General features: G+C 36.4%; 4 protein-coding genes across 4 annotated transcripts; 2 read left to right on the plus strand and 2 right to left on the minus strand.

Moving 5' to 3' along the window:
• Positions 1–1,335: 1,335 nt before the first annotated feature.
• LOC105766011 (berberine bridge enzyme-like 17) lies at positions 1,336–3,089 on the plus strand. Its single transcript, XM_012585309.2, has one exon. The coding sequence runs from the start codon at positions 1,430–1,432 to the stop codon at positions 3,020–3,022; it is 1,593 nt and encodes a 530-aa protein (XP_012440763.1). The 5' UTR covers positions 1,336–1,429; the 3' UTR covers positions 3,023–3,089.
• Positions 3,090–5,406: 2,317 nt separating this feature from the next.
• On the plus strand, positions 5,407–6,957 carry LOC105766778 (berberine bridge enzyme-like 4; the record flags this gene model as incomplete). Its single annotated transcript, XM_012586351.2, is given in 6 exon segments — positions 5,407–5,694; positions 5,696–6,024; positions 6,026–6,273; positions 6,276–6,534; positions 6,536–6,724; positions 6,726–6,957. Coding segments are annotated over 6 exon segments (1,545 nt in total), but the record flags the coding sequence as incomplete, so codon positions are not given.
• A 234-nt stretch (positions 6,958–7,191) lies between these two features.
• LOC105768197 (probable pre-mRNA-splicing factor ATP-dependent RNA helicase DEAH5) lies at positions 7,192–11,845 on the minus strand. The gene is made up of 2 exons (XM_012587978.2): positions 8,350–11,845; positions 7,192–7,742 (listed from the first exon to the last, which is right to left on the minus strand). The coding sequence occupies exons 1-2, from the start codon at positions 11,523–11,525 to the stop codon at positions 7,349–7,351; spliced, it is 3,570 nt and encodes a 1,189-aa protein (XP_012443432.1). The 5' UTR covers positions 11,526–11,845; the 3' UTR covers positions 7,192–7,348.
• Positions 11,846–12,588: 743 nt separating this feature from the next.
• LOC105768196 (uncharacterized) lies at positions 12,589–20,533 on the minus strand. The gene is made up of 9 exons (XM_052631175.1): positions 20,443–20,533; positions 20,194–20,282; positions 19,972–20,086; positions 17,783–19,704; positions 15,518–17,046; positions 15,258–15,382; positions 14,326–15,146; positions 13,922–14,034; positions 12,589–13,062 (listed from the first exon to the last, which is right to left on the minus strand). The coding sequence occupies exons 2-9, from the start codon at positions 20,278–20,280 to the stop codon at positions 12,762–12,764; spliced, it is 5,013 nt and encodes a 1,670-aa protein (XP_052487135.1). The 5' UTR covers positions 20,281–20,282; positions 20,443–20,533; the 3' UTR covers positions 12,589–12,761.
• Positions 20,534–21,068: the final 535 nt, after the last annotated feature.

Genomic DNA, 21,068 nt, shown 5'->3' on the forward strand with positions numbered 1-21,068 from the left:
CAGAAATATTTAAAGAAAATCAAAATAATTATATAGAATAAGGAAATGGTGCTTTATTTACTTTCTATAATGACCATTTGCTTACCACCATCAACATTTCCTTAATCCAAGAAACATTTTTTTTTTGTTTGTTGTCCTACTACTATCAGCTTTAGAGCACTCAAAATTTCAACAAATTAATTTCTCAGGTTTAATTTTTTTAAGGACAAAAAATGTCCTGCTGCCGGGTAAACTGGATTGAAGCCGAATTTAATAATACCTGTTGACTAATTATATTTTTATTGTCGAGATTTATTGGTTAAAATTATTATCTAGCACTCATCATTTGATAAAAAAAATGTTATTATTATTATTATCCTATTTTATTTATATAATATAAGGATATGCATCAAATTTTTAACTTTATTTTCAAGTTAGAAAACTCCATTTATTTCACTGTGGGTAACGTTGCAATTTCAACGTATAATAGACTAAATGGAAAATAGAAGAGTTTCGGGCATCATAAACTTCAAAGAATTAGTACCTTATTAAAACTTACAATTTCATTTTCCTATTTTTTATTTCATCTTCACACCTACACTGTTTTTTCTAGGGATGATAAAATCCTAACTGTCTCATAGATTTCAAACCGATTCATTTCGGAGTAGAAGTTTTTGTTTGAAAAGTGGATATGGGATAGGGTGGATTTTTTTCTTTTGGATAATAGATATGAAGCGGCTTTGATAATTGCATGCCTTGCCTTGACTCACTCCATTATATAAAATTATGGTTTTATCCTTGTATATATAAACTATTAAAAGGGTAAATATGTAATATAGAAAAAATCATATGTTTTATGATTAAATATTTTATTTGAAGAATCATGTTTTAATATTTACTTGATTTTAAAAAGAATGAGAAAAAATTAAATTGAAGTAGAGCGGTAGTGGATTTTGCATTATTCACCCCGCCTCATTCCATTTTCATCCCTAATTCTTCCATTATAATTTTTGGTTCAACCATTGAAAATATGCTACGTGTTTATCTTCTTATTTCCCCTCATGTCATTAGTAATGGTAATGTGGTTGATGATTCATTTTGTACCTAATTCAGAACATTAGATAATTATTATAAAAAATATTTGCATTGATTTGTAGAGGTTAATATGGGGTTTAGGATTCTATTTCTAAACAAACATAATAAAATGTTTTAAAAATATAAAATACCGTACTACTAATAATCTATATAAAAAAGAAAAGTCTGACCCTGAATTAATGTATTAATTATATAGTAAATTTAGAACAAATTTTGTGGCAAAAAATAATGCGAACAAATTTAATAATAAATCCACGGCAATGTATTAATTTTCTATAAATACAGCACATATAGGAAGGACAGTGCAGAATCGAGTCAGCTGAATCAAAGTTGATTTTGCAGCAAAAAAAAAAAAATGAGAGGTTTACCCATCCTTGTTTCTATCATTTTGTTTTCGATTTCATTGGTAACATCTAAATCTTACCCTAATTCAGTTGTTGATAATTTTCTCCAATGCCTTCCCAAGCACTATCGCAACCCTTCTAAGCCAATCGCTAAAGCCATATACACTCCCACCCATCCTTCCTTTCAATCTGTTTACGAGCTCCATACTTACAATCTTAGAGTTCTAACGCAGGCCAATGCTACTCACAAACCCATGGCCATCGTTGCTGCTCTGCATGAATCTCATGTTCAAGCTGCTGTTATTTGTGCCAAGGAATCGGGTTTGCAAGTGAGAATCCGAAGCGGCGGACATGATTACGAAGGTCTCTCTTTCAGCTCCTCCGTCCCATTTGTCATTATTGATCTTTCTAATCTTCGGTCTATAAAGATCGATATGAAAACCGAGACTGCATGGGTTCAGGCAGGGGCGACTACCGGTGAACTCTACTATCGAATTGCAGAGAAAAGCAAGGTCCATGCTTTCCCTGCTGGTGTATGCACTACTCTAGGAATTGGTGGCCATTTCACTGGTGGTGGCTACGGTAACATGCTAAGAAAGTTCGGCCTTTCAATAGATAACGTCGTGGACGCTCAATTGATCAATGCTAAGGGGAGAATCCTTAATAGAAAGTCCATGGGAGAGGATGTGTTTTGGGCCATCAGAGGCGGCGGTGGAACTAGCTTCGGAATCATTCTCTCATGGAAGATCAAGCTGGTTCGGGTCCCTCCTAAAGTTACTGTTTTCCAGGTGGCAAAGACTTTAGAGCAAGGTGCAACCGTTCTTGTTCATAAATGGCTTCAAGTTTCCCATAAACTCGATAAAGATATTTTTATTCGAATCATGCCAGTAACCGTTGCTGGAACTGGCAATGGCAACAGCACTGTTCGAGTTTCCTTCATTGGCCATTATCTCGGACGAACTAACAGGCTTCTTCCATTGGTGAATGCGAGCTTCCCCGAATTGGGTTTACAAAGAAAAGACTGTACAGAAATGAGTTGGATCGAATCCACCCTTTACTGGGCCGGTTTCCCTAATGGAACATCCACCGACGTTTTACTGAACAGAGTGCCAAACAAAGTGTTCTTCAAAACCAAATCTGATTACCTGAAAAACGTGATGCCCAAGGCAGGTTTGGAAACCCTGTGGAAGGTGATGATGGAGATAGGGAACATGTGGATGCAAATGAGCCCTTACGGTGGGCGAATGGCTGAGATTTCAGAATCCGAAACAGCATTCGCACATAGAGCTGGAACCCTTTATTTAGTTCAGTACACTGCGCACTGGTCGGAAGGGAGCAGTGAAGCCACCAAAAAATACGTGGAGTTAATGAGAAAATTGTACGCTGAGATGGCTCCATACGTATCGACTAAACCAAGGGAGGTATTCCTCAATTACAGGGACCTTGATATAGGCAGCAATAATACAGATTTTGAGGCTGCAAAAGTATATGGGGCTAAGTATTTCAAGGGGAATTTCCAGAGATTGGCAGAGGTTAAGGCCAAGATAGACCCTCATAATTTCTTCAAAAATGAACAAAGTATTCCGCCATTTCCGTCTTTTTAATTAAGTCAAAGTGATAATGTAGCTGCTTTTTTCTTATATTTGCAAGTTAAAAAAAAAAAAAAAAAAACACCCGGATTATATGGTACGTCACTTCGCTTGTGAATTCATTGCTATATCAGTCCTCCTAAATTGAATTTCATCTTGTCTTTCCGGATCATACGTATAAATACAGCTTTCAACCTCAAATAACGATATATGCGTAGTGGAAAAATGAAAAGAAAATAAGAGTTAAAAAATGCTTGGTACAGTAAAAAATATGCCAGATTTCTTTCTCAATATACACATATTAGTTCCTTCAGCAATTTTTTATATTTGGCATTAAACTAAAGGAAGTTGGCCCATGTTCATAATTTAATCCCTCTTTCAATTATTTTTGAAATCAAATTTACGATATTCATCCTTATTAAATTTTAATTATTAACAGTGAATTTAAATTTTTAAAAAGAATATTGTCTGAATAAATTTAATTGAATTTATCTCTAATAATATATATTAACAATGTAAATAAACTTTTTTATTTTTTAAAAAACTTAAAAAAGTTTTAGTTTGTAGATTTTTTAGGTTAGTTTAAATGGTTTCAGATGAATATAATTAATCAAGAGTAAAATATGGTAATATTATTTTTAAAAATGACAAAGTATGCCTTAAGCATCTACCCCTTAATGAACTTACAGAATGTGGAGGATTACTTATTGGGTTCGCTCCCGTAGATACTTTAAGAAATCAAAAAATATATATGATATGTATATTCTTTTACTTTTTCTATATTGATTAATTAAATTATTTAAAATTTACAATAGGTATAGATTTATATAATAACGATAATTTTTAACATGAATAAATACATATTTGGTATATATTAGTATTAATCTATAAGAAAGAAAAATACGTACTTAAGTATTTGTTTTGTTAAATTAATATTGTATATAAAAATAACATATATGATTTTTACAATAATTATAATTTCATAAATAAAACTAAAATCAAGCTTTCATATATATATATATATATATATATATGAATCATTATATTTGTTAAGCATTACAAATCTTAAAAATTATTTTAAATTAATAAATAAATATATACAACTTACTATTCATTGTAGTAGATAAAAGACTCAATTAATGAAATAAAATTGAATAATAAAAATATAATTTAAAAATTGCATGCAATTTTAAATATCTTAAGTAATATATATTTGTCAATGTGTATTTAGTTTTGCTTTATCTAATTTACATTTAATTATTTTCTTGATTTAATTTTTAAATGCTAATATTTTTATTTCTAATTTTTGATAAAATAACAGATCCTTTTAAATATCTCGTTATGAAATTTATATGAATATAAAGTTTACATTCTTTTTACTTTGATTTTATATATTCTATCTGTGATTTAAAAGTTAAAAATAAATCTTTGTTATATAATTATTTTAATAACAATTTAAGTTTTTTTTGCCATTTTAAAATCCGTGCACAGCAATTAAATATTTCAATGATAAATGTACATGTATACAAAGTATATATATATACATTTTCGCAAATGGACATATCAGTTTAGTTTATTTATACTATTATTTAAATTCTTGATTAAATCGGTGTTATGAATTAATTGAATATTAATTCAATTAAAAATTATAAAATATTTGAGAATATTTTAATTTTTTATTTTAATAAAATAAATTAAAATATCCATGTGGTTAACAATGTTAATAATCCTACGTTACTAACAAAAACATTGTATAATAATTTTTGTACGCTTTGGGTAAATAAGTGCCTAGCCAACTAGAATGGCAAGCTATCTATTGAGTCATATATATATATATATGGTTGCAAATATAAGTGTGTTATAAGCCTCAAGTTGATTGTACAAGTTCTCCCGCTCTTAGGTAAGTTCTATAATTATTCTCACGTCTTATACTAACACTCCACCAATTGAAGCGTTTTTGCCTCTCTAAACGACATTAATAAGCACCTTGTGACATAATGTATACATAACATAATTTTTTATTTTTGGTAATGTATACCTAATGTATAATTGAAAATGTATTATGGAAAAACACATAGGCATAATGCATGTATCTAAGGATACATACTTTAATGTACAACCATGCCTATATCGAACTCAATTTAGATCATTTTCACTGCAATTTAATTATTTATGACTTGTAAACCTAATGAAATTAAAACAGCCAATATTAATAGAACCGGAAATAAGTGGTGAGCTTTTGTTATCATAGCCCAAATCGTGTTAAGGTTTATACGAGGCAGTGGAAGAAAAATATCAAGTATAGTATACTATGAACATAACTTTATCATTTCTAACGCTTAACAATATTGCTCGCGTATTTCATTTGTTTTAGTTTTAGTTTCTTGTGACTCAATTCAACACAGCCTTCAAACCCAGTTTGGGGTGCCATTTATAAGCCCTCAAATGCATCATTTCCAACTATTCTGCAAGCATATGCTAAAAACCTTAGGTTTTCAACACCAAAGCCTCTAGCTATTGTAACTACCATGCAGGAATCGCACGTCCAAGCCACTGTTATTTGTGCCAAAAGCCAGGGCCTGCAGATTAGAATCGGAAGCGGTGGCCATGATTATGAGGGCCTCTCTTACGTTTCTGAGATCCCTTTCGTTGTGCTTGACATGTTCAATCTCCGTTCAGTTACTATAGATGTTTGATGTTTCCAACAAGACTGCATGGGTTGAAGCTGGAGCAACCATTGGCGAACTTTACTATAGGATCGCCTAGAAAACCGTTTCCTATGGCTTTCCGGCCGGGGCCTATCCGACTCTTGGAGTTGGGGAACACTTTTCTGGAGGTGGGTACGGGAACTTGATGAGAAAATACGGTCTCGCTGTGGATAACATATTCGATGCGCGATTGGTTGACGTGAATGGTACAATCCTGAACAGAGAATCCATGGGGGAGGATTTGTTTTGGGACATTAGAGGTGGAGGTGGAGGTAGTTTTGGAGTAATCCTTTCATGGAAGATCAAACTGGGTCTTCAATGTACCAAGAACCTTAAACCGGGCCTCAACAGATACTGTTTATCAATGGCAACAAGTTGCCCAGAAGTTGCGCGAAGATCTATTCATAAGGGTGATGATACAAGTTGTTAATGGAAGTCATGAGGGAGTGGAAAAGACAATTCGAGTTTCATTTTTAGGCTTCTTAGTGGAACCAACAAGCAGACTTACTGAAATAGCGAGCGACAACTTCCCCAGATTGGGGTTGCAGCCCAAAGATTGCAGAGGATGAGTTGGATGGAATCCACCGTCTTCTATCCAGGCTTTCCTAGAGGAACTTCCATAGAGGTTTTGCTACGCAGGCCACAGAATGGGTAAACGTTTTCCAAATGCGAATCTGATTACGTGAAACAACCCATTACTAGAGAGGGCTTAGAATCCATATGGAAGATGATGGTTGAATCAGAGAGGATTTTTATGTTGTGGAATCCTTATGGAGGAAAGCTGGATGGGATTTGGGAATCTGAAACTCCCTTCCCACATTTTTAAGATATGGTATGATGATGGAACCCAGCATTTGATGAGAAATTTTTACAAAAGAATGACACCATTTGTGTCAAAGTCTTCAAGGGAAGCATATGTCAACTACAGGGATCTTGACATTGGTAGCAATCCAAGTATAGTACAGACAGACTTTGTAGCAAAGGGTTTGGTTTATGGGAGGAAAAATTACGAGGCTAGTGCAAGTCAAAACCATGGTTGATCCTCGTGACTTCTTCAAACATGAACAGAGTATTCCGGTATTGCTTCATGATCTTTCTGCTACGGATAAGAAACGCCATGGAGAATATGATAAAATAGTTGATGGGGACCGGTTGACAAGTAAAGGTTATGCAAAAATATATAACCCATTTCTTATTATGATATGTATGCTGATACATCGGTTAGTATTGAGAGACCAGTAAACTAGAGGAAAATGGAAGTGAAAACTAAAATGGCTTCCATAAATTTATATATGGAAGTGGAACTGAAGTACTAAAAAATTATTATAATTCTTTTAAAGAAATGAAAGACAGTCAATGTTGTTATTAACCATGTAGAAACTTGTCATGAACAGACGTTTTTATCAAAAATTTCAATTCAAATCAAGCTGCTCGCTTTCTTTTCACTTCAAACATCAAGGTTCCTAGCCTTTGAGCTCATCTAAAATCGGTCAGTGTTATAACCTTATAAAAAACTAGTCAGTGTACAACTTTAAGTGAAAGTAAGAAAATAGAATCAAAAGATTGCATAAATCAACAAAATTTATCTTATACGAAGAAAAAAATTACAGAGGAAGTAGAAAAGTGAAGCAGATCAGGCTCGTCGTTTACTGAGACGCCAAGAATTAGGTTCATGATATCTATCATAAAGAGGCTCAATACGTTCTTGACGCTTGCGCTTGCTCATCTTGCTGGGATCTGCCTGTTTGAAGAATCTAGGCGCAAGTTCAACCAGCCATTTGGGATCTATCACTGTCACCTCTCGCATGTACTCCTTTGTAGTCATTACCAGTTCATGGTAGATCACCCAGTCCGGCTGTCTCTGGAAAAGGGCACTACTTGGGTGAATATAAACAGGCTGGTTCTCCACCACTGTTCTATATCCTTCCTGTGGGTCCTTCCTTGCAGCATGGAAGAAGAACCCTGCTGTGATAGCTTTCCTGATCTTCATAAAGTTCTTTCCTGCACTCACTACGTCCAGTTTGTACCTGAAAAAGCATCCACTTTCGGGTCAGAACCTAAAAGACCAAGTATAAACTTTTAGCATGTTAGGAGGGGTATTAAGCCTCGTACTAGTAGTGAACACAACAGGTTTAAAACTAATGAACTGAGAGAGAGAGAAAGACTGGCTGGTTGATGCTAAATGTAGAACATGTGAACCTTACTACTAAAAAGACTACCAGAATGATGCAAAAGAAATAAAAGGCATATACAAAGAACAGAGACATTCACAATTAGCTTTGCATTCTCCTAAAGACCCATTGACAATCCTTACTACAGCGCCAAAAAGTAAGAAACTAGAAAAGCAGGTTGTTGAGAAATTTGCTAGCTGATTAAGTTCAACCAACATTCAGTATTTATCAACTTGTAAAGCACCCGAGCTAGTGCTCATCACCGTTGTAATAATCATATAAAAAATTAGTGAGGATATATTCTACTAGAGATAACCATAAAGCGTAAGCTCAAATACATACTAAAATTAACAGTGTAGGACACAATTAAAATCTTAAAACCATAAAAGCTCAGACATGAAAAATACGAAAGATCAGATAAAATTTGCAAAAGATTAGTATAAAACTAAAAGCTAGAACTTACTTATCCATGATGCTTAGAAGCTGTTTTCTAACATCCTGTGCCCTCCGTAAAGATCGAGACTGAACAAAATTTTCAAAACACCAAGGCCCAGAAAAGTTCTTAGCTTTCCAAGCCTCATACACAGCAAGTAGAGTCAAATGGTCTCCCTCAGGCTGGAAAAACTTGGCCCTCTTCTGATCAGCTTGAGCTTGCTTTTCCCTTGGCCTGTAGAAGATGTTACCAGTTTGGATCATTGCAATAATTGTCAATATCTCATCACTACACCCGAGGTCCACACTAGCCAGTAACATCTTCGATAGTGGTGGATCAAGAGGAAATTCTGCCATTTTTCTACCCAATTTAGTCAAAAGTCCCTCCTCATCTAGAGCTCCTAGACTGTATAATTGCTCCATGGCAGAAAGGAGAGCTTGTGGTGCAGGTGGATCCATAAAATCAAAAGAAAGGAGATCATTTATGCCCATTGCTTTCATTGTTAGTGTTGTCATGCCAAGGTTAATCCTTTGGATCTCTGGAATCGATGTAGGGGACATCTCATTTCGATATGCACTCTCAGTATACAAGCGGTAGCATTTTCCAGGTCCAGTACGCCCAGCACGCCCAGCACGTTGTTTGGCCGATGCTTGTGAAATTGGTGTTATGACCAGGGAATCAAGCCCTTGCTTCGGATTGTAGACATTTTGTTTTGCAAAACCAGGATCAACCACATAGAATATTCCATCTATAGTTAAAGAAGCCTCAGCAATATTGGTTGCCACTACCACCTTCCTTTTCCCAGGAGGGGCAGGATCAAAAATCCTAGACTGCATCTCACTAGGAAGGGCACTATAAACCGGTAAAATAATCAATTCAGGAACATTTTTACCTAGACCTTTCATCCTCTCATAAAGAGACTGGCATGCAAAATCAATTTCCTCCTGACCAGTCAAGAAGAGAAGAATGTCACCTTCAGGTTCAGTCAAGTGTATCTGTAGGACTGTTATAAGAGCGGCATCTAGGTAGTCGCTTTCAGGCTGTTTTGTATAGAGTATCTCTACAGGAAATGTTCTACCAGGAATGCTGAAAATACTGCAGTCAAAGAAATACCCCGAAAACTTCTCTGCATCCAGTGTAGCAGACGTAACAATCAGACGAAGATCGGCTCTCCGTCTCAGAAGTTGCTTCAGTAATCCAAAAAGGACATCAGTGTGAATCGTTCGCTCATGAGCTTCATCAAGCATAATGACAGAGTACTGAGAGAGATCCTCGTCAATCAAAATCTCCCTAAGAAGCATACCATCAGTCATGTATTTTATGACAGTATCCGGTCCAGTGCAATCTTCAAAACGAATAGCATAGCCAACTTCCTCCCCTAGCCGACAACCAAATTCCTCAGCTACCCTCTTCGCGACAGACATTGCAGCCACCCTTCGAGGTTGAGTGCATCCAATCTTACCCTTTGTTGTGTACCCAGCCTCAGCAAGATACTGGGTTACCTGGGTAGTCTTACCCGAACCAGTCTCACCAATGACCACGAGTACCTGATTATCATGCACAGCCTGAACAAGCTCTTTTTTCAGTTTATAAATGGGCAAGCTCTGCCTCTGCTCTTGGATGGAAAGTTTAGACCTCTGCCCAAAAGTCAAAGCTTTACCATAAGCATCCTTCTTCCATTCAGGCATATCATATGCTGACAATCCAACACCTCTAAGCTCCTGCGCAAGATGCCTCTCACCTGTCTCTGGCATTGGGTCTTCCCAAGGACGATTAAGATCCTTGGGAATTGAATCAAGCATTGTCCTCTGCTGCTGCTCCCGAACTTCTCTCCGTTCCTTAATAAGTGCAGACTGGAGAGCAGCAGCGCGACTCAAGGACCCTTCTGGATTCTTAAATATTTTTACTGGTGAGAGATCCACAGAGTACCTAGTCTGCCCTTGCAAAAAGGCAGGTTCATCCTCATTCATTTCAATCTCAAGTTCTTCCTCAGCACCTTCCTCTTCATAAAGCATTCCATCTCCGTCTTCATCATACATGGGATACTCATCTAGTCTCAGAACACCAGAAGCAATCAATTGTTTGGCTTCCCACCTCTCTGGCGAACTCATTCTCTTCAATGGCCTACGTGAAGGGGCAGTATCCTCATCCTCAACAATCCTAATCCCTGAAAGGCCAGTTCTCATCACGGGCCCCTCTTTCCCCCCTGAAGGATTAATCCTAAGAGAATAATCATCCGAAGTTTTCTTCAACGGAAGCAAGTCCTTACCAGTATTCTGATCAACATCCCTCATAGACAAACTCAACTTCTGACCTGAAACTGAAATTACCTTCACATAAACGTCCTGATCCCGTTTCACAACATCTTTTGCATTGGCAATCCTCCTACTAGCCATCTGGGAAACATGAACCAAACCCTCCTTTCCCCTTAAATCATTCAACTGCACAAAACAACCTGAATCCATCACTCTCGAAACTCTCCCCTGGTATACCTTATACAACTCAGGCTCATTATCCTTGTACCTTCCATTACTCCTCTTATCCCCACCTTCATCACCTTCCACATTATCCCGGTCCCTGATCCTGCCCCTATTCCTATAATCCCTATTATCCTCATCACCATCTCTATTATGTCGGGTTCGATCCCTATTTCTTCCCCGACTGCCATAATCCATCCTATCATCATCAGCATCCTCCGTATATCTATCTCTATGCCTACTCCTATCTTTATCTCTATCTATATCTCTGACCCTATCGCTATCCCTCCTATATCTGTCTCTGCCTCTGTCCCTATCCCTACCCTCTACTTTTTTTAGGTCTCGTGTCTCCATTTCAATTTCCTTCTCAAGTTCTTTTGCTCTATCTTTATCATCTGCAATCGCTAAAGCTTTAAATTTAGATTTCTTACCGTCACCGGCGATTGCCTTCTTGGATTCCTTCTCAGCCTTGGGTTTTGGAGGCAGAATAGCGTGGATGATAGTAAGAAGTGTACGGACGAAGTAATCAGGTAACTCGGCCCCGTTTTCTTTCAGCTTGACATCGAATTCGTCAACGGTCTCGGAGTGGCGGCCCATGTCGGTGATGAATTCGGCCAAAACCTTGTCGGAAAACCCTACATGGCTCTCGAGTTCGGAGCTGACCTTGGAGACGAGGGAGAGGTATTCAAGTTTCTTCAGCGCATCGTCTTGGGCAGGAGATGAAGTCATTGGTGTTCGGAGAGAGACAAATAACAGCGGTTTCTAAAGGATTAGGATGGGCAAGATATATAAAAAGGGGCAGAGAGGGGTTTTTAGGGGTTTTGGAGGGAGGATTTACCGAATGAATTGGAGTTATACTAGGGTGCTTGACGGCGGCAGGAGTATTTAAAGGCGGTGGCTGGGATTCACTTCGTGGAACAAGCGGTGGCCGAAGTGAAAATAGGCTCGTGTTAGATGCAGGAGGAGGGAGCGTCGCTCCAGAGGGAAATGCGTCGAAGAAAGACAAATAAGGAAATAATATGGACTTACAAATCTTTCTACGAAAGAACTATTTCGATTCTTACATTTTGAACGTGTATTTTAATTTAAACGTTTTCTTTTCTGAATTTATTTTATTTTTCATATTTTTATTTAGTGTTATTTGTAATTGTATATGTTAAACATGCTCATGATATACACTACGGTTACAATAATGATCGAGTTTTACTTTCAAAATTAAGCCTTAATTATAACATATTATTTACTTTATATCATATAAAAATTAATGTAAATACTAAAATATATAAATTGTTAATGTTTAACATTTTAAACAAAATTATGTAAGATTAATATAATATACTTCAAAGAACATAAGTTCTAAAAAGGAACAACTTAAATCATTCATATATAAAAATAAACATATGTAACTCTAGGAAAAATTAGTTAGAAATTTTATTCATATTTTTAATTTAATGAAATTAAGATAAGTATATATAATTTTAAATTGTCGATATCAAACCCAACATATATGGATAACGTTTCTACTCAGTATTTATTTATTTTCTTCTTTTAAACCTTCAAAATAAATGGAAAATTTAACTGACATATCAACATTTAACTAATTCTTAAAAATTTAAAAATTCAAAATATTATAAATTTTAAAAAATTAAACACTATTAAAAATCATTAAAATATTCATGTCAAATAATTCACATGTATACCATATCAACAAATATTAATTTGACTATTTTTTCATTTATTTTTAGGTGAATTGACAAAAAATAAAAATTTAGCAGCAAAACCCAGAGTCAAGTTCCACAAACCCCCAATTCCCATATTTTATTTCAACCATATCAAAATCATATCTGTAGGATGCACTTGCGCAGCAAAGTCCCACAACTACTTTGATTTCTCAAATACTATAGTGTTACCAAAATTTCTTACATGTATCCTAATTTGAAACTTTCCCCTGCAACCACAACTATCTCAGTCAACAGCCTGGAAAAAAAGCCTAATTGACATTGATCGCTGCTCTTCAGTCAACTGAAGAAACCAGTTTCTTAAAAGATCTGCAGGCACACATTGACCTGACATGCCTGGAAGATTACCATTCTCCAGACTAGCTTTCTTAAAATCAAGGGATACAAGTCCAAGCAAAGCAGAAACGGATGCAAGCTGGATGGGAAGACCTGCTCTAATAGTAGTCTCCTGCCACAAGAAAGCAGATAACTTGGCTCTCAAGTTTTCAACCTCTTTATCTTCATATCCAACAGCATCAACTCCAAGCCTGAAAAAACAGACATCATTGATGGGATGAACTTCCTCAGTTTTACACAGCATCTACAGCTTAATGAGATATCATGGCACATCAAGTTATCAGCCTGGGTACAACAAGAGATTTTCTCCCCATATTAACATATTCTTGCCTTTTTTCTTACAAGAGATTTTTAAGCTTTACAACGGGAGGTAGCACTGTCTCCCATCCCATTAAGCCCACCCCACATGTCCCAGGATTTGAAGCCCGTATCTCCAAGATGATCTATGAAGTTTAAACAACTGCAGTAACTTAAAATCACTAGAAAAAGCTTCTACCATCAGATTCAGAATGCAGACGAACTTAGTACTTCCAATATCAAGTTCCAGTTCAGTCAGGTTGTTCTCTGATTAATGCATTTTCCAGTTTGATTAAATTTTAAGTCATCTCATAATAAGTTTTCACCAGTATTTAGCAATAGACTCAACCCTTTCTTAAATCTGCTATATCCAGCTTTGATGCCGATGAATGTAGATTCCAAATTAAATCAAAGTTATCATTGAATTAATCCGGGTTCTATAATTAATTGCAGTAAACGAAAGTCTTTTCTTTTAGCTCAAGTTTCAAGCACTCTCCCATGTCAGTTGGTCTTCATCTGCAACCGTTTTTCTCTCAACTTCTAAAGTCTAATTCTATCTAGCTAAAAGCTAAATCCAAGTAATTTGTTTTTTCTGCATTGGGTTCCTACCAACATCATTATAGGATAAATGGTGCTCCTGCCCAAAGTTAGAACACTAAAGTTTCCTCAAGGCAGAAATAATAATGACTATAAACCAAAGAAAGGAAAAGTTTTAAGATATATGAGAAAAGGAAAAATTAAACGCAAGCATACCTCCCAAGTTGACCGAGAAGAATAACAATAGCAACACTAAGGTTCCCAATGAAAGATGACTCCAACATGCTCCACAGCTGAGAAATGATTTTCCTGCATGTCCAGTCCCAGCTCTGTTTTCAAGATAACAAAAAGAGAAGTAGGTAACTTAGTACAAAAGATAATGAAATTTCACTATTATAAAGCATAACCCAAAACCAAATATTAGACGTCTCTTCAGGCTTTTATTTATCAAAGAATTAAAGGCTGAAAGCTCTAAAAGTTTTGCTTCAGCCATTGGAAAGTAATAGCCAAACACTACTTTTGCAGTCCTTGTCTTTCCAAAGCAAAAGGTAAAAAAAATACCAGTTGCATCAAAAGCAGCTAAAAGAGTATCACTTGCTAAAAACATATGAAATACATACCATATTGCATGCAAGCAGCTCCATTAACGATAAGACATCACTGATGTCACACAAAGTCCCAGTGCCAACTGATCCTGAGTTTTTACATGTTGAACTGTACATGTTTAAACAACAGGGAACCTCACAATTAATATCAAGGACACAGGTCAAATTCTGTTCAGCTTCATCCTCAGTGGATCTGGAACTTGAATTTGATGAATTGGATGTTAGATCTTGACACAAAAAGCCTGACCGGGCAAAATTTTGAAGCTTTGCAAAGAGTAATGAAACAACAGTATCTACAGAAAGGGCATCCTTAGAAAATGGGCAGCCAACACATGCAGGGAACTGAGGTTGAACATCATCCACCAACGGAAGAGTTGACGTAGCTACTGATGCACGTTCCCTTTCAAGGAACATGACTACAGATTTTAATACAGTCATTGTCAAACTGTAGTTTCTTAATGTGAAAAGTTTATCGCCACCCACATAAGCAAAGACATGAAGAATAATCAGAACCACCGAGGTATCATACCTATGCATCCGGAAAATGTTGTACACAGCCTCACACAAAAAGCTAACAGAGCCAGCAGCTGTACATATTGAACCCAATATAATGCTACCTCCCACCAACAGGTCAGCTGAAGCAGCTTCATATGAAAATATTACATCCAAACCATCAACGGTAACATGTATTCCCGACTCATATTCAACAGAAGTCTCAGAAGACAGATTAGTACATGAAATAACTCTCCCCTCTATAAGAAAACCCTCAATTACACTAAGCAGATCTCCCAAACATAATTCAGACAATACACTTCTAGGCTCAGCATCAGATACCACTGCACCAAAAACAGCAGTTAAATAAAGCGAAAATGGAAATGAAAAATTATAAGAGCTAGTACAGATACAACAAATCCAGTGATAACCTAGAATAAAAGTTTTGGAGGTACCTTCAATTATATGTTTGGCAAACAGATTTAAGCAGGGAATGAAATCCCTAATAAGAGAGCACTTCCCCGAAGTAGCTTTACAGAAGTTGAGAAGTACCAGTGAGAAAAATGTACACGCCTTCTCCCTGAAATAAGAAACCATTAAATTCTAGAAAGAAATTCTCAGCATGACTGAATAAAATGACAAGAGAAATAAAGTACTCATGGACAGTCCTCAAATCAGACAATTTGGCATATCTTGATAACACTAACACACTCACTTGGATGAAAGCTGTTCTTCCTGTTTAAGAGCTTGTAAAATTCTATGCACAACAAACTCTGTCTGAGCAGGTAAAGAGCAATGAGCCATACAAGTTTTAGTTGCACAAACAATCCTAGATACACTGCTATCATCCTTGATGTTAGAGAACACAATACAATATTTCGGGATACTTTCAATTGTTGATCTAGTTTCACTTTCAAATGGAATGCCTGCCAGTCTATCACTTGAACTAGGAATAACTGACATCTCCACTACTACTCCAGAGTTTCGGGAGTGGCTTAAAAAGGCTCTTTCAGCTGGCATTGTACTGCATAAACCATTCTCATTACTCCTTGGAATGTCAAAAGAACAATAAGAACACTCGTTCTCATGATGTAATAATTTAGGTGAAGTGCCCACCCTATTACACTGCAAATTGTTGGAAACATTCTCGGCATTCTTAACACCACCACTGTCAGAAGATGCAAAATTTTCATTTTCATGAGAGAATCTTTCACAAACCTCATCCTGTAAACGTCTAAACTGGTTTGCCTCAAATGTTTCAATGCCAGGAAATTCTATCTCAGGAAGTGTAGGTGATATGGGCATTTCTACTGCAATCCTATAATATTCCTCCTCAGCAGCATTGTCCAAATCCAGCAATTTCATATAGTTTTTGTTCATTACCTCCTCAAAACCAACCATAATTTTGGGGTCAATTACGTCAGGGTTGAACAATTGTTCAGGGCAACTTTGTATGTGCTTCATCTGCAGACCATCACAAGATTGCTCCATAGCTACTGTCTCTTCATGATATGTTTTTCTCTTCTTATGAAACCTATCATGCACAGGATAAGCAATATCTTGCAGGTCAGGTCTAACATGTTTTGCATCCTCTCTGGGTTTGTCCATTTGTCCTACCATACGATGCAAAACAGATAGCTTCTCCTCAAGCTGTAGATGCAACTGCTTACTCTCACAGCAAAATTGATCAATAGATTCAACAGCATCAAGTATCATTTTCCTTTTTTTAATACCGTGATGAACTCCTCCAAGAAGACCAACAGGAAGAGAACTTCTCATATTATTTTCATCAACCACAGCAAGATTTTCATTGCCCCTAGTTTTTGCAACTCCTCCAGACATACTTGAAATAGTTGGTTGTAAATTTAAGTTTTCTTCACTCAGTTTTGCTGATGTGGTAACAGAAAAAGCACCCCTTTCCTGTGAGCCCACCAACTGTCTATCAGAAAAAGATGCTGTACTGGAACTTATTGCAGAACTCTGTAACATTTTTCGATTAGAGCCTCCAAGCAGAGACTCCAATTTAGAAGTAATACCTGTTAAGGTTTCAGTACCGTCCCCTCCTTGCATATGATGCAAATGTGTATCATGTTGAACTGTTTCCAGAAGAGGATTGAATGGAGGTGTATCCATGCACCTAGACTTCAGCAGTTGGTGTTCAGTTTGAAGACATTTTTGACGTAAGTTTAGGCTGCATAAAGTCTTTTTCAACTTTGACCGTTGCATACTGCCAAAATCTCCACCCTGCAAAGCATATCAAACAATCCCACGTACAAACATGATCAGAATCTCTGTCAGAAATAATAACAAATAAAAGAAGACCAAAAGTTGTACATGTTAAGTGAACAACCTTATGCATTGCAGACTGAAACCCTAAAAAAAACGTAACTAAAGCCAAGAGAAAATTTTGTTCTTTGTAGGTAAGTATTAAAAGGTAGAATTTAGATTCATAAAATATAAGTGACCAAGTGAGATAAAATATACAAGGAACACTTAGAAGGACTAAAGCTCTTTCTCTGTTCCCTCCCACAAAAGCCCCTCTTCTCTCTCTCTCTCCCCATTACTTCTTCTGCTCTCTTTCCCACCCTTCCTTTGAGAATGTTCTATTTTGCCTTCTCTTCAGTTTATCCCAGACTGGGGAAATTAGATTACCAAGCACTTATGGGAGTTACAGAGAATCACAAATCTGGTGTGCAAATGCATTCAAACAGCCCAGAAATTAAAGTAGCACTGAAAGCGAACTTGTTCTCTACCCACCAGTTCAATAACACTAAAGAGCCATCAGGTAACCTTCTGTCTGAGAAAAATCAACCAGTAGCAAAGTATAGTATCAAACGCCAAAACCTGTATGCTACTTTTCAAAAGCGAATTACATCACTATGATAATCAATCAGGAAAACAATGACATTTCAAGGCAAGAAAATATAGAAACTGCAACAGAAAAAGAAGACAGATATATGCATATGAATGAGAAACTAACCTTTCCCATCTCATCTATACCTTCAGAAGGGGTTGAGAAACATTTATCTAGCGCATCCAAGCGGTTCAAAAATTGAATTAACTCAAGCTTCATGCAACCTAGTTCTTGCTGCAAGAGATTGCTATGGCCTTTTTCCAACCTAGCCACATCTATTGCATGCTTTACTCTTTTCTTTTGAAATTTCAGTTGTTTTTTCAAAAGCTTTACTTCTACTTCAGCACTAATACATTTGGCAGAAGAAGCAACCAACTTGTCAACCATATTTCTAGCAGATGAGAGTTCATGCATTTGCTTCTGCAGTTCATTAATCTTAAGCCTAACATCTTCTAACTGCTTCAACATATGATCGCCACAATGTTTTCCTTCCTTAGCCTTCTTAGTGTTCACTTCTACAAGCTTTCTTTTATTTTGTGCTTTCCTCATCTTTGAATCTGCTGGCTTTTTCTCACTAATAGCCTTCTCTTTCTCAGCCTTCTCAAATTGCAAAGATTCAAAAACTGCCCTATACTTATCGTCTTCTACATTCAACACCCCCATTTCCGCAGTCTTCTGTATTTTTGCAGCTGCAGCACCAATATTTCTATCTGCTTGGTCAAAAGGATCCTTCCCCAAATCTCTTGAGCCACGTAACTTCTTCGCTAGGTCTTCATTCCTTCTTCTAGCCTCTTCCAGCTGTTTGGTCATATTGTCAGCAAGCAACTTTTCTTCTACAGCTTTCTTCTTAGTTGCTTCCGCTTTAGCGATCTCAAAATCGGCACATTTTCTTGCTTCAACAGCCTTCTTCTTGGTTTCTTCTGCAATCTTCCTTTGCGCCTCCGCTTCAGCCATCTGTAAATCAGCATGTTTTCTTTCTTCAACTGCCTTCTTCTTAATCTCTTCTGCAATCTTCTTCTGCTCCTGTGCTTTAGCCATCTCCAAAGCCACATGTTTTCTTTCTTCAACAACCTTCTTCTTCGACTCTTCTGCAATCTTCCTCTGCTCCTGTGCTTTAGCCATCTCCAAAGCAGCATGTTTTCTTTCTTCAACAACCTTCTTCTTCAATTCTTCTGCAGTCTTCCTCTTCTCCTGTGCTTTAGCAATCTCCAAATCAGCACATTTTCTTTCTTCAACAGCCTTCTTCTTCAATTCTTCTGCAGTCTTCCTCTTCTCCTGTGCTTTAGCAATCTCCAAATCAGCACATTTTCTTTCTTCAACAGCCTTCTTCTTCAATTCTTCTGCAGTCTTCCTTTGCTCCTGTGCTTTAGCAATCTCCAAATCAGCACATTTTCTTTCTTCAACAGCCTTCTTCTTCATCTCTTCTGCAACCTTCCTCTCCTCCTGTGCTTTAGCCATCTCCAGATCAGCACATTTTCTATCTTCAACAGCTTTCTTAGATTTTTCGACAAACTTCCTCTGCTCCTTTGCTTTAGCCATCTCCGAATCAGCACCTTTTCTTTCTTCAACCACCTTCCTTGTTTCTTCCTGTAGCTGCTTAGTTGCTTCATCAAACTTTGACTTCTCAAAAACCAATTTGGACTTTGCTTCTCTAACTTCTTCTCTTAATGCCTCCAATTGTGTTCTATAATCCTCAGCCTTCTTTCGTTCCATATCAGCAAGCCTTCGTTCTTCACCAGCCTTACTCTTCACAATGTCTGCATGTTTTTCAGCTTCAGCAGCTTTCTTCTTTTCCAGATCTGCCCTCTTCTTCTCTTTCTCAACAAGCTCCTTGAGCCAGCTTATTTCTTTCTCCCTGTCCGAAAGACTAGCTTCAAGAAGCTTTATTTCTTCAAATTTATGCTCAACATCTGAATCACCTTTTTGCTGTAAGTTGGATATCTCAGACTTCAGAGCAGATAACTCATTCTCTAATGAGCCTCTTAAAGCCAGTTCCGTTTTTTTGCCCTCTTTCTCCACCTCAGCTCGTGCCTGCTCATCTTCATATGCTACAAAGGGCAAAGTTACCAATTAGGGGAACAAACCAATTAGGAGAACAAAAATTGAAGGACAATTGAAATTGAATCTCTAATCCTTTCCTATATGAAGCACACCCTTTTACTGCAGGCAATTGTTTAATTCCAAAACCGACATATGTTTCAGCTAAATCCTCAAACTTCTACTATAATTAAGCATTAAATATAAAATCCAACCCTAAACAAACACAAAAAATGAAACAAGGGATGTTACATTACATAGAGTGGCATTATACTTACCTTTCTTGAGTTTCAAATTCTGGGCTTGAATATTATCACATTCTTTTTCGAGTAGGCGCACTGCTTGCTTAAGACACATTCGCCCCTTTTCTACCTTCAAATATTTATTTTTCCACTAGAAAAGAAAATAAATAAGGAAAAAGAAAACCGAGAAAAAGGAAAGAAGAATTATGGAAATAAATACTGTAAAACGTGCTTCTCTAAAATGAAAGCGTAACTTACCACTTGACAGCAAGGAGAGACTTGGACGTCCTCCCCTGGCGCGCCCGTAATACTCGTCTCAGGCGTGTTAGGAACGTCCACCGCCATTACTGCAAAAGCTTCCAGGATTCGAGATTAGGAAATCATCAACAACAAAAAAAAAAAAACTTTTGTTAAATTTAATACTCAGGGATGGCGCCTTACATGTTCAAATCAACTGCCGCAAAAAAAAAAAAACAATAGTAAGGAAACGAAAGAAAAACCCTAAACCTTTGATCCGAGATTTCCTTGCACCGGCGAGAATAAAGAGTTTAATGACCCGACCAAAGAGGATACGCGCATGGGTCGAACCGACTCTGAATGGTTTTGGTAATTATTTAAATTTTTTGTTAAATTCTGATAATAATCCCTGTAGTATTCGTTTTATGTGAATTTAGTCCCTATACAAACTAATCCCACTACTTTTCGAATTACTCCAATTTACTAACATTGGTGGAATATGCCGGTGAGATGGCTGATATAGATGCGTGAGTAGACTTACACATGGAAATTGTCGAGAAAATAAGAGATAAAATTATAAAATCCCAATGAAATACTAATATGTGTCATTATTATTTTTTATTCAAAATCCCATGTCACCTATTTTAACTGCGTGAAAAGAGAAATATCTAAAATATGAAAATGTAAAATATTTTAAAAATATTTTTTTCAAAAAATATTGAAACTTTCAAAAAATCATAAAATAAACTTTTTTAATAAAAATATAATTTTAAACTATTAGAAAAATTGAAAAGTGATTTTCATTTTCAAAATTTTAAAATTTTACTTTGAACTTTTATGATTTTTAAATATATATTATTTTATGATTGTTTTGTTTTTAAAATATATTATGTGAT

Source organism: Gossypium raimondii, chromosome 5 (genome assembly GCF_025698545.1).
Source record: "Gossypium raimondii isolate GPD5lz chromosome 5, ASM2569854v1, whole genome shotgun sequence".
NCBI classification, from domain to species: domain Eukaryota; kingdom Viridiplantae; phylum Streptophyta; class Magnoliopsida; order Malvales; family Malvaceae; genus Gossypium; species Gossypium raimondii.

Coding starts and splice junctions, on each gene's coding strand:
- LOC105766011 (XM_012585309.2), top strand. CDS start 1,430: ATGAGAGGTTTACCCATCCTTGTTTCTATCATTTTGTTTTCGATTTCA.
- LOC105768197 (XM_012587978.2), bottom strand. CDS start 11,525: ATGACTTCATCTCCTGCCCAAGACGATGCGCTGAAGAAACTTGAATAC. Junction 7,743..8,349: donor CTTCTAAGCATCATGGATAA/GTAAGTTCTAGC, acceptor ATGCTTTTTCAG/GTACAAACTGGACGTAGTGA.
- LOC105768196 (XM_052631175.1), bottom strand. CDS start 20,280: ATGGCGGTGGACGTTCCTAACACGCCTGAGACGAGTATTACGGGCGCG. Junction 17,047..17,782: donor GTATAGATGAGATGGGAAAG/GTTAGTTTCTCA, acceptor TATGCTTTGCAG/GGTGGAGATTTTGGCAGTAT. Junction 14,035..14,325: donor AGCTGCTTGCATGCAATATG/GTATGTATTTCA, acceptor TCTTGAAAACAG/AGCTGGGACTGGACATGCAG.